The sequence below is a fragment of the Geotrypetes seraphini genome, chromosome 3, assembly GCF_902459505.1.
Source record: "Geotrypetes seraphini chromosome 3, aGeoSer1.1, whole genome shotgun sequence".
In the NCBI taxonomy this organism is placed as follows: Eukaryota; Metazoa; Chordata; class Amphibia; order Gymnophiona; family Dermophiidae; genus Geotrypetes; species Geotrypetes seraphini.
Genome location: NC_047086.1, coordinates 222,598,923 through 222,610,264, shown reverse-complemented (window position 1 = coordinate 222,610,264; position 11,342 = coordinate 222,598,923). Strand labels below are relative to the sequence as shown.

At 43.2% G+C, this 11,342-nt stretch overlaps 1 protein-coding gene across 5 annotated transcripts in view; it reads right to left on the bottom strand.

Moving 5' to 3' along the window:
- Positions 1-11,342, bottom strand: part of FMNL3 (formin like 3) — a 285,433-nt gene continuing 274,091 nt past the window's right edge. For 3 of the 5 annotated variants that reach the window (XM_033938095.1, XM_033938098.1, XM_033938097.1), the window contains 2 exons: positions 2,347-2,466; positions 1-1,382 (listed from right to left, as the gene is read on the bottom strand). In XM_033938095.1, the coding sequence (XP_033793986.1) occupies positions 2,375-2,466 (92 nt within the window). In that variant the 3' untranslated portion in view covers positions 1-1,382; positions 2,347-2,374. Of the gene's footprint in view, positions 1,383-1,792; positions 1,841-2,346; positions 2,467-11,342 lie in introns of all 5 variants that reach the window. The other 2 variants (XR_004538810.1, XM_033938096.1) reach the window with 2 other exon arrangements.

Genomic DNA, 11,342 nt, shown 5'->3' with positions numbered 1-11,342 from the left:
TTATTCTGAATATTTGTTGGTTATTTTTTTGATTTTTTGAAAATTATTCACCATAAAGCCACCTTTCTCCAATCAACACTGTACTTCCTAACTGTTGAAGGTGTAGCTGGCCCTCTAGAATGTGACTTCAGTGCACTTTAAAAAGCTAATAGCTCTTGGGGTTTGGTACAACAGAATTTGGATAATACAGACTGTGCGTCAGACACTCTTTATGGTTAAGGCTCTACCAACTCCTTTTAATTGCTCATCTTCCTTATTAAGTTTGGTTTCAATACAGGAATGAGCTTTCTAGCAATACTCTTCAATGCAGGCAGTTGAGGAAATTTGTGTATGAATATGGTTCCGTCCTTAACATCCCAGCTCCATCTCCTGAATCCTGAGACTATTGGGAATAAGACGAAAACTGTAGCTGGATTGTGCTCATCTTCAAAGCAGAACGCTTTACTACAGAATCCAGTGGGGAAGAGACAGGTTCCCTTACCAGCTGTTCTTTAAAAATAAACATGATAACCAAGTCAAAGAGCAAGGCTGGAAGAAAAATAGGAAAGGAAGAGTATTTCCCCTTTGAGGCAGTTTAAAGGTAAAGGTTGATCAGATCTTTGTCATCAATGGGACAATTTTCACTACTAGGCATGTAGTTGCAAAATGACAGGTCCTTTTTCAGCCAAGGGCTTTGCATCTTATTATCAAAAAGAAAATAAGAGCTTTCATCCTCATGGAAAACTGCCCAAGAGTAAACCTACTTTTTTCTTCAGGTATGTTTTCTATGGAAAACAATGCTGTAGCTTTAAAAATGGAGAAGTATCTGGAGTACCTGCCCCAAGAACCACCTTGCTTTTACCTGGTTGAAAGTACAGGCATTGTTACATCCTACGCACGGAAAGGATGGGCAAACATCAAACAGCTTCTAAAAACTGCCCTGGATAAGCAGAGTTCTGCCTTTAGTAAGACATGTAGCAGGTTAGTGGCAAAGTGTGATCTTAGTGTCCCCTCCAAGAAACTGTCTGCAGCGCTAGCACTCCCTCACCTGTTATAGCACTAAGCAGGACTGCTTGCAAGCACACTGATGGGAAGTACAAAATACATATCAGAAAATATGTACACATCTTGACAATTATACACATTTAAAAAAAACCAACAATTAAATAGTAAAAGAAAAATAGTTCAATAACACTGTAGTTTTAAGGCACTTTCCTTTAAAAAAAAAAAAAAAAGTGGTCCCCAATTCCTTTCCCTTAAAAAATAAATCTAGGCAGGAGAGGCAAAGCCTCTTGCATAGTCTGTAAGATGATGGAGTGGGGCAACTGGGTCCCTGATTTAGAGCTGCTTCCAAGCGTTCCTAGTTATGGCATCTGCTCGTCTGAAGGGTTGGTTCCGCAGGTCTGCAGGAGAAGAAATTACAGTAAGCCACGTTATTCCAGGACCTGAGAGCAAAACGACTACAAAGCAAAAAGCAACTGCAACTTGGCCCTCCCTAATTCACCACAATTTCTGCATTTGCTTCACAAGAACCAGCTCCTTAGTCTTGTCTTTTACTCTACAAATGTTGGGGAAATTTGTGGAAATAAAGAATCTTTTGTTGCCAGTGTAGCAGATTTCACCAGCTCAGACTTTCAAAATTATTTCCTTGATGGTTTAGGGAACAGATGTGCACAATTAATAAATACAATATAGTTACATCTTGAGCATAAAGAAATTGGTGGGGGAGATCCATTATATAACTCAAGTACACTGGTTTATCTCAAGCAGAAGCAGCAAAACCTATAGAGTTTGTGTCTGGGAAGTTTCTTACCCTTCGTTGAGAAGGGGGGAGGAAACTAGAGATGAAGCTTCTTGGTTGCTACAAAGGGAATAAAATAAAACAGCAAAGTCAGAGAAAGGCCCCAAGATGACCATTCTAAGTCTGCCTCTGCTTCCTGCAGTGGGTCCATCAGCAGGATGGAATCCAGCTACAAGGCCTAAAACTGGATGGTCAGGGCACAAGGGGTGATTATTGCCCATTATGTTCTGAATCCTAGCACTGTCCCATATTTCTTACGGTATATAACAAGCAGAGCTATCAACTGCAAGTCTATTAGCAAGAGCCCCTTTCTCCTGTCCATTCTGTGCATGCAGAATAGCAACATTCCCACAACAAGTAGTTTAGTAAACCAGTCTGATATTAGTAGAAATCCTAAGCCTTTTCTGTTGAACTGCAGAGGGCTCTAGAAATGAAGGCAGAGTGCATGCAGTGCAGTGCAGTGCCAACAGAAAGCCCTGACCCTGGCAATAGACAGGATGCATGCAGTGATCATGGAAAGCCCTATCCATGGTGCATGCAGGATGAAAAAGTCTAAACAGATATACCTTAATATGGGTTTACAGGGCATTAAGGCTAAGAATTTGAATCCTCATAAAGGGATGTATCACAGAAGAACCTAGAGCCCCGTTTGGCAGTTCTGGCTGTGAAGGGGACACTCTTCAGCACTGTGGTTATTCAAGGAAGGGGAGGGGGGGAGAGAGAGAGAGAAAGACACAGATCAAACATCAGAATGCCTCAGCCATCAAACCCCAGAGCACCAAGCCCCCTCAATGTCATTCATCCCAGCACAGGCAAAGAATGGGGGCTCTCCTTTTCTGATCACATCTTCCTGAAACAGTATTTCTGTGCCCGTTAATACCTTGATGGAAAATAAAGATGTTTAAATTGTCTGTACACAAACACATGTTCCATAAAATGGGTCACATATAGTCAATTTGCCAGATTCATATCTAAAGGGTCATGGATTTGATATACTGCCTTTCTGTGGTACAGCCAAAGTGTACATTTAGCTGGGGCAAGAGGGTTGAGTAACTTGCCCCAGAGTAACAAGGAGCTGCAGTGGGAATCGAACCCAGTTTCTCTGGTTAACAATTAGGCTACTCTGCCACTCTATCAACAAATTATGATGCAAGAAAAAGTAACCTAGAGGCCATTTCATTTTACTAATTTATTTCTAGGTGGAATGCTGCAGAGCCCTGCTGATCTCTGGCTTCTCACTTCTTTGCAAATAAGGCTCTCTGCTAATCCCAGAGTTTCTTGAATTATTTTACTGTTTTTGCCTCCTCTTCATCTCCTGGAAGTCCACTTCATGCATCAACCATTCCTTACATGAAGAACTATCCTGAATCTCTGAGCCTCATATCATGGCCTCTTGTTCTAGAACTCTTTACTGAAAAAGGTTTGCCCCTATGTTCTTTATACCACTGTGATATATACAATAAATAGCTGCACTGCATCATATTCCCTTCTCCCTACTCTCTACGGAATTTCCAACCATTGCACTGCAGGGGAACCTTGGGTTTGATGCAAAACTTTTACAGTGAAGAAAGTTGAGGAGCAGGTCAGAGTCGCTGCTAGTGGCAAAACCCTGATCCCTTTCTTTTCCTTTGCCCATATGCTATCCCCCTTTGGCCAGCAGGAGACATTCGTGACCAGCTCATGCTTCTGCTGCTTCCTCCTCACCTGTTAGAATTGCACAGATCAGTAATTCTGAGCCTGTGAAACCCCCACAGTTCTGATTTCAGAGGAAAAGTAGAATAAGAAGGTGCAACAGCAGCAAGAAGAAGCCCTGCTTGTCTGATTTGTCTTGCCAGCTGAAGACAATCTCAAGGGAGGAAAAGTAATGCGCCCTAGGGTATAAGTAAGGAACTGATGATACCATGAAATGGGGAGAAGTGGTAATTCTAAAAGGGTAGGGGAAATCAGGAAGAAAGGAAAGTGATGCTAGGGTGGGGATAGGGTAGAAGAGGAACCATGATGCGTGATGTGATAAAGTGAACCCAGTACTGCAAGTGCCACAGCAAAAATACGGCAAACCATTGCCCTAGGAAATATATTTTTGCCACAGGCAAGTAAGGAACATGCAGGCACACTTGTGGTTGTATCATCCATGATGGATCCACTGTGCTGGAGCTCTCTTCTCCAGCTCAAGAGAAGCCTTTTGGCTGCTTCTGAGCACGCATCAGCCTTCCCATGCAGCTGTAGGACTATCACCCTCTTAGTTCTATTCATCTACATTCCACAATGATCACAGGTCTCCTCCTTGGAAACATCATACTTAAAATGGAAAATAGCTAACACTCATTGGGCCACAAGGAACAGATAGGCCATAACAGTGATACTTAGCCACAGGGCAGCTTGCTTCCATGCTTCCAACAACTTGCCTAGCTCCCTGCCTCATAGTTGCACGAGTTCCATTCTCCTCAGCCTCAAATCTTGCACTTCCATGGAACTCTTTATCAGAGGCCAGAGTACTTCCAGCTCTCTTCTCTTCCTTCCTAATGGATGCAATTTCTACTCTGGTGATAGGAGCAACAACAGCAGCACAAGGCCTGCAGTCAGTCATGGTGCAAGGATTGAGCCTCGCACCACAATAGTCCTCTCCAGAATCCGGGGTCCTGTTGCTTGGGTTTGGCCACATCCAAGGGGTAAGAGGGGAGGTCAGATGCACGTGGGGCACTATTCCATCTACTTCAGAAGTTTTTGTCCAGGGCACAGCCTTTCTACTTAAGAATATCCCACATCACCCCTTGACTCGGCCCACAGCTATGCAACACCCCTTTCTTGTGGCAGACACGCCTCATGAGGAATGCTCGCCCCTTTCTCTTCAGGGCACAGATGACCACTCTCTCTCCCCCTGTGCCTGCTGAGGCAACTTCTGGGTGTGGCAGGGGTTCGTTGCTTCCCCTCAAACACCAAAATAGTCCTCCGCCTATGCCTCTAGAGCCAGAACAAGACAGCAAGATTATTTTTACCCATGATTCTTATAGAAAATTGCCAAAGCTTTGGACTTAGGAGCCTCTCAAACACCTGGTAATAAGATTTCCTACCAATCTTTAAATCCTGTGCAGCTGCTAAGGAGATTATCACTCTATCACTACACCAGGTACTCCAGATCCTTCAGTTAAACTTTATCTGGCAAACCTCTCTCTATATGCAGCCCATATTCTGGCACTTAGAGTTGAACTACAAGGTACATAAGGCACCAGGACATGACCAAGCTCGACTTCCTCACCAATCAGGTCTATCAGAGGTAGCAATCAAGAGGGAAAAAGGGGAGGAGTGGTCTAGAGGTTAGAGCTGCTGGCCCAGCACCCTGAGTTTGCAAGTTCAAACCCAGCCTGCTCCTCGTCACTCTGGGCTAGTCACTTAACCCTCCATTGTCCCAGGTACCACAGTTAGACTGTGAGCTTGCCTGGACAGATAGGGAAAATAGGGAGAGTACCTGATTACTATTCAATGTATTGTAAACCACTTTGGATGATTTTCTTCATGAAAAGGTGGTTAATAAATCCAAATTAATAAATACAGAATACATATCTTAGCCCCCCCAGGAAAAGACTTCAAGAGACTCAGTAATATAGACAGGAGTGTAATAATCCACCATGCAAATTCTTCATTGCCAGCATTCTCTACTGCAACAACTTGAGGATGCATCTCTTACTCCCAGCATTGAAACTGACAGCTGCAAGTCGTGAAGGAATCCACTTACCATCTTATCTGCATAGCATATAATAAGCAGCACCAATATTTGTCAGTGCACATCACCAAATTGACTCAGGGCTTCTGGTCTCCAAGACAACATATTTGACTGCCTGGAGGCCACTTGCCGCTGTTAAAGATGTTGTCTCACAAATCAAGGACAATTGTTCAATTTTTAAAGAACTATCACACAGCCATCTGACCAGTCTTCACAGTGCAGAAGAGTGCTGCAATCCACTTGCAGAAGGACCTATCGCCAATCATTTTTCTAACAATATTATCCATGCCAGAGGTTGTGGTAAAAGCAGATAGCGTAGCTGGTTTTGAGAGGAGGAAAAATCCATAGTCTGTTTTGAGAGGAGGAAAAGTCCATAGTCTGTTTTGAGAGGAGGAAAAGTCCATAGTCTGTTATTAAGACATGGGGGAAGCCTCTGCTTGCCATGGATTGGTAGCATGAAATGTTGCTACTCTTTGGGTTTTGGCCCGGTACTAGTTACCTAGATTGGCCACGTCAGAACAGGCTACTGGGCTTGATGGACCATTGGTTTGACCCAGTAAGGCTATTCTTATGTTCTTATGTGTAAGCCAGGCTATTCTTGTCAACAGCAGCAAACACAATCACACTAGCTTGCCAGTGAAGGGCAGGCTCCTGCACTTCAGAGATATATGGTGTTCAATCACTGCCAATCAGTAGTCCTCAGTATTTTCCATCAAGGTTACAAACAATCTCAGACACCATTCTCCCAACTTCAGTCCTCAGATAACCCTCACCATCCCATTCCTATCTTCACCACAGAACTTGGTATGCTGATACTTAGAGTGGTGGGAGAAGTTCTTCTATTGCAACAGAGCTACATATTCTGTTCACGATTCTTCTGTATCCCAAAGATATAAGGGAATCTTCACCCCATCCTTGACTTATAGGGGCTTGACCGCCTCCTCAGAAATGAGAAATTCAAAATGAACTCCCTAGCCATGATAATGCTCTTCAACGGTCATAAAAACTAGCTAGTATCCTAGATTTTAAGAATGACTATACAGACATACCCATATCCTCAACATTGGCGTTTTCTACGCTTCAAGTTTCTCAATTGCTATTTCTAATACCAAGTTCTTCCCATTGGCCTTCCATTGGCTTCCTGGATCGTCACCAAATGCCTAGCAGTGGTAGTTCTCCATCTCTGCAGAGATGACCATTTTGTCTTGATGACTGGCTTCTCATCATACCCTCAAAGGAAGAAGTTACCCAAATGCTTCAAGCAACTATACAATATCTCCAATCCATGGGGTTTCTCATCAACTTCAAGAAGTTATACTTTGTTCCAACTCAGTCCCTTCTTTTCAATGGTGCATTCCTAGACATGGTAAAAGCTAGGATGTTCCTGCCTGCCAACAAAATGTGAATTCTGGATGCCCTATGGAAACACCTCTGTAGTGAGCAGTATACATCAGCTCACAACATTCTTTATGTCCTCAGCCACATGGCGACTGGTGCCCAATCATCCTACTCACAAAATTTCATATGTGTCCCTTACTGTGCCACATCAAGGTTCAACGGAACATAAGAACATAGAATAGCCTTACTGGGTCAGACCAATAGTCCATTTAGCTCAGTATCCCATCTTCACGGAGGCCAATTCAAGTCACAAGTACCTGGCAAAAATCCAAATAGAAGAGCATTCCATGCCCACCAATCCAGGGCAAACAGTAGCTTTCAACATGTCTGTCTCAACAGCAGACTATGGACTTTTCCTCCAAGAACTTGTCCAAACTTTTTTTTAAACCAGCTACATTAACCACTCTCACCACATCCTCTGGCAATGCATTCCAGAGCTTAACTATTCTCTGAGTGAAAAAATATTTCCTCCTATTGGTTTTAAAAGTATTACTCTGTAACTTCATTGAGTGTCCCCTTGTCTCTGTAATGCTTCATGCAGTAAAAAATTGATCCACTCATACCCGTTCTACACCACTCAGGATTTTGTAGATTCCAATCATAATTCCCCTCAGCCGTCTCTTTTCCAAGCTGAAGAGTCCTAACCTTTTTAGCCTTTCCTCAAATGAGAGGAGTTCCATCCTCTTTATCATCTTGGTTGCTCTTTGAACCTTTTCTAGTGCCATTATATCTTTTTTGAGATAAGGAGACCAGAACTGAATGCAATACTCAAGGTGAGGTCGAACCATTGAGCGATACAGAGGCATTGTAATATTTTTAGTCTTGTTTATCATCACTTTTCTAATAATTCCTAGCATCTTGTTTGCTTTCTTGGCCGTCGCCACACATTGGGCGGAACGTTTCAGCATATTGTCCACGATAACACCCAGATCTTTTTCTTGAGCGATGACCCCCAAGATGGACCCTAGCATCTGGTAATTTTGATTTGGATCATTCTTCCCAATGTGCATCACCTCCCTCAACCCATCAAGGACTCTTTGCTGGTGACAAAGCCCACAAAATCTCTCCAAGGGCTGCCTCTTCCAGCTCCTTTAGTCTCAGACAACTCATACAACAAATGCATCTCCAAATGGCTGGGTAGTATATCTTCTTCCTCTGCTCAAATGAGTCAATCTTCTTTAAGTCTTGTTTCTGTGGTTTCCAGGTCTCACGTCTGTAACTGACCACTAAGAAAATGAGTGCGTGGACAAGTCTGATCTTCGTTTGGAGTGTTACCGCCTTGCCTTTGAAGTGCTGTTCTGCGGAGTATTTCCTCCCTGCTAGATTGTTTAATAAATTTTTATAAAATCAATCCTGGAACTTTTTGAACAGACCTTGTATATTGAATTCTAGACTCAGGAACTGCTTTATGCCTTTCTGTCTACTCTGCTACTCTCAAAAGAGTTCTTTAGAAGGTTGTACAGGACAAAACTCAGCTCATCCTGATTGCATCATGATGGCAGACAGATATGGTACCCTCTCAGCATTCAATCACCCAGTTCCTTTAGTATACAGGCCAACCCTACTCTCACAAAATCAAGGTCAATCACTTCATCCTGATCCTAAGAATCTCTCCTTCACTGTCTGAAGGCTGAGTGGACAGAGAATGAGCAAATTAATTTTTAAGCTACCTCCTGCTCACTAACAGGAAATCAAAATGTCCTCTTAGCTCCCTGGAAACCATTTAAAATGAAATCATACCACCTCAAACAGTCTCACTTTGCCCACAAGAGAACTGAAGCTCAGAGAGATTCCTTCATCTGTCCTTTGTCACAGATTCTTACTTAGAAACATGATGGTAGATAAAGGCCAAATGGCTCATCCAGTCTGCCCATCCGCAATAACCATTATCTCTTCCTCTCTCTAAGAGATCCCACATGCCTATCCCAGGCTTTCTTGAAATCTCTGTCTCCACCACCTCTACCGGGAGACTGTTCCACGCATCTACCACCCTTTCTGTAAAAAAGTAATTCCTTAGATTACTCCTGAGCCTAACCCTAACCTCTTAACTTCATCCTATGCCCTCTCATTCCAGAGCTTCCTTTCAAATGAAAGAGACTCAACTCGTGCATTTACACCACATAGCTATTTAAACATTTCTATCATATATCCCCTCTCCTGCCTTTCCTCCAAAGTATAAAGATTGAGATCTTTAGGTCTGTCTCCATACACCTTTTGATGATGACCACGCACCATTTTAGTAGCCTTCCTCTGGACCGACTCCATCATTTTAATATCTTTTTTGAAGGCGCGGCCTCCAGAATTGTACACAATATTCTAAATAAGGTCTACTGGCCATACCTCTCCCTTTGCACCCTAGCAACCTTCTAGCTTTTGCCGTCACCTTTTCAACCTGTTTGACCACCTTAAGTTCATCACATACAATCACACCCAAGTCCCGTTCTTCTATCGTGCACATAAGTTCTTCACCCCCTAAATTATACCGTTCCCTTGTGTTTTTGCAGCCCAAATGCATGACCTTGCATTGCTTAGCATTAAATTTTAGTTGCCAAATTTCAGACTATTCTTCAAGCTTTGTCAGGTCTTTCTTCATGTTATTCACACCATCCTGGGTGTCTACTCTATTGCAGATTTTGGTATCATCCACAAAGAGGCAAATCTTATCAAACAGCCTTGTAGCAATATCATTTATAAAATTGTTAAAAAGAACAGGCCCAAGAACAGAACCTTGAGGCACACCACTGGTAACATCCTTTTCCTCACTACCCTCTGTCACCTTCCACTCAACCAGTTCTTGACCCAGCCTGTCACTTTGGGACCCATCCCAAGGGCACTCAGTTTATTTATTAGACATCTGTGTGGAACACAGTCAAAGGCTTTGCTAAAATGTAAATACATCACATCTAGCGCACTCCCTCTATCCAATTCTCTGGTCACCCAGTCAAAGAAATTGATCAGATTTGTCTAAGAAGACTTACCTTTAGTGAATCCATGTTGCATCTGGTCCTGTAATCCACAGGATTCCAGAAACTTCACCATTCTCTGTTTTAAAAGCATTTCCATTAAATTGCTTAACACAGAAGTCAGACTTACCGGCCTGTAATTCCCTACTTCTTCCTTACTTCCACTTTTGTAGAGAGGGACCACATCCGCCCTTCTGCAGTCCTCAGGTACCACTCCTGACTCTAGAGACTCATTGAAAAGGTCAGTCAGTGGGCCACCAGAACTTCCCCAAGTTCCTTCAGCACCCTCGGATGTACACCATCTGGCCCCATGGCTTTGTGTAATTTTATTTTAGCTAGCAACTCATGAACACAACCCTCTGAAAATCTATCTGGGTCTACCACTCCTCTATCCCTATTCATGTTCATCTTCTAATACTACTACTAATTATTTATATAGCACTACTAGATGCACACAGCACTGTACAGAGTCACAGAGAGTAAGAAAACAGTCCCTGCTCAAAAGAGTTTACAATCTAAACAGGCAAGACAGACAAACAGGATGTCATGGATACAGTTAAAGGGAATGGTCAATCAGCTGGCTAGGTTGGAGGGCAGAGGAGTAGGGTTAAGGATTGAAAGCTATATCAAACAGGTGGGTTTTCAGTCTGCTTTTAAACAAGGGAAGGGAAGAGCCCTGGCGGACAAACTCGGGTAATTTATTCCAGGCATATGGGGCAGCTAGATGAAAAGAACGAAGTCTGGAATTGGCAGTGGAGGAGAAGGGTAATGTTAAGAGTGACTTTTCTGAGGAATGGAGTTCTATGGGAGGTGTCTAAGGAGAGAGAAGCAAGGAGAGATATTGAGGGGCAGCAGAACGAACACACTTGTAAGTCAGCAATAAGATCTTGAAAAGTATGCGATGGCAGATAGGGAGCCAGTGAAGTGACTTAAGGAGAGGGGTGACATGAGCATAGTGAGGTTGGTAGAAGATGAGTCACGCAGGAGAGTTTTGCACAGATTGCAAGGGGGAGAGGCGACACTGAGGGATACCAGTTAGGTGTAGATTGTAGTAATCTACACTTGAGGTTCCGAGAGCTTGGACAAGGGTCCGGGTAGTGTGCTCAGAGAGGAAGGGGCGAATTTTGGTGATATTGAAGAGATAGACGCAACAGGTCTTAGCAGCTTGTTGGATATATGTAGAAAATGAGAGGTCAGAATCGAAGATCACTCCAAGGTTATGAGCAGAGGAGACTGGAACAATGACAGTATTATTTACAGATATGAAGAAAGGAGGAGGAGCAGAGGGTTTAGGAGGAAATAGTAGCAGCTCAGTCTGACATATTTAGTTTCAGATGATGGCAGGACATCCAGGCAGCAATGTCAGCCAAACAAGCAGAGACTTTTCCTTGGACTTTAGGTGAAATTTCAGGAGTAGAGAGGTACATCTGGGAATCATCAGCATAAAGGTGATACTGCAGTCTTGCTCCTGGCGCTTCAG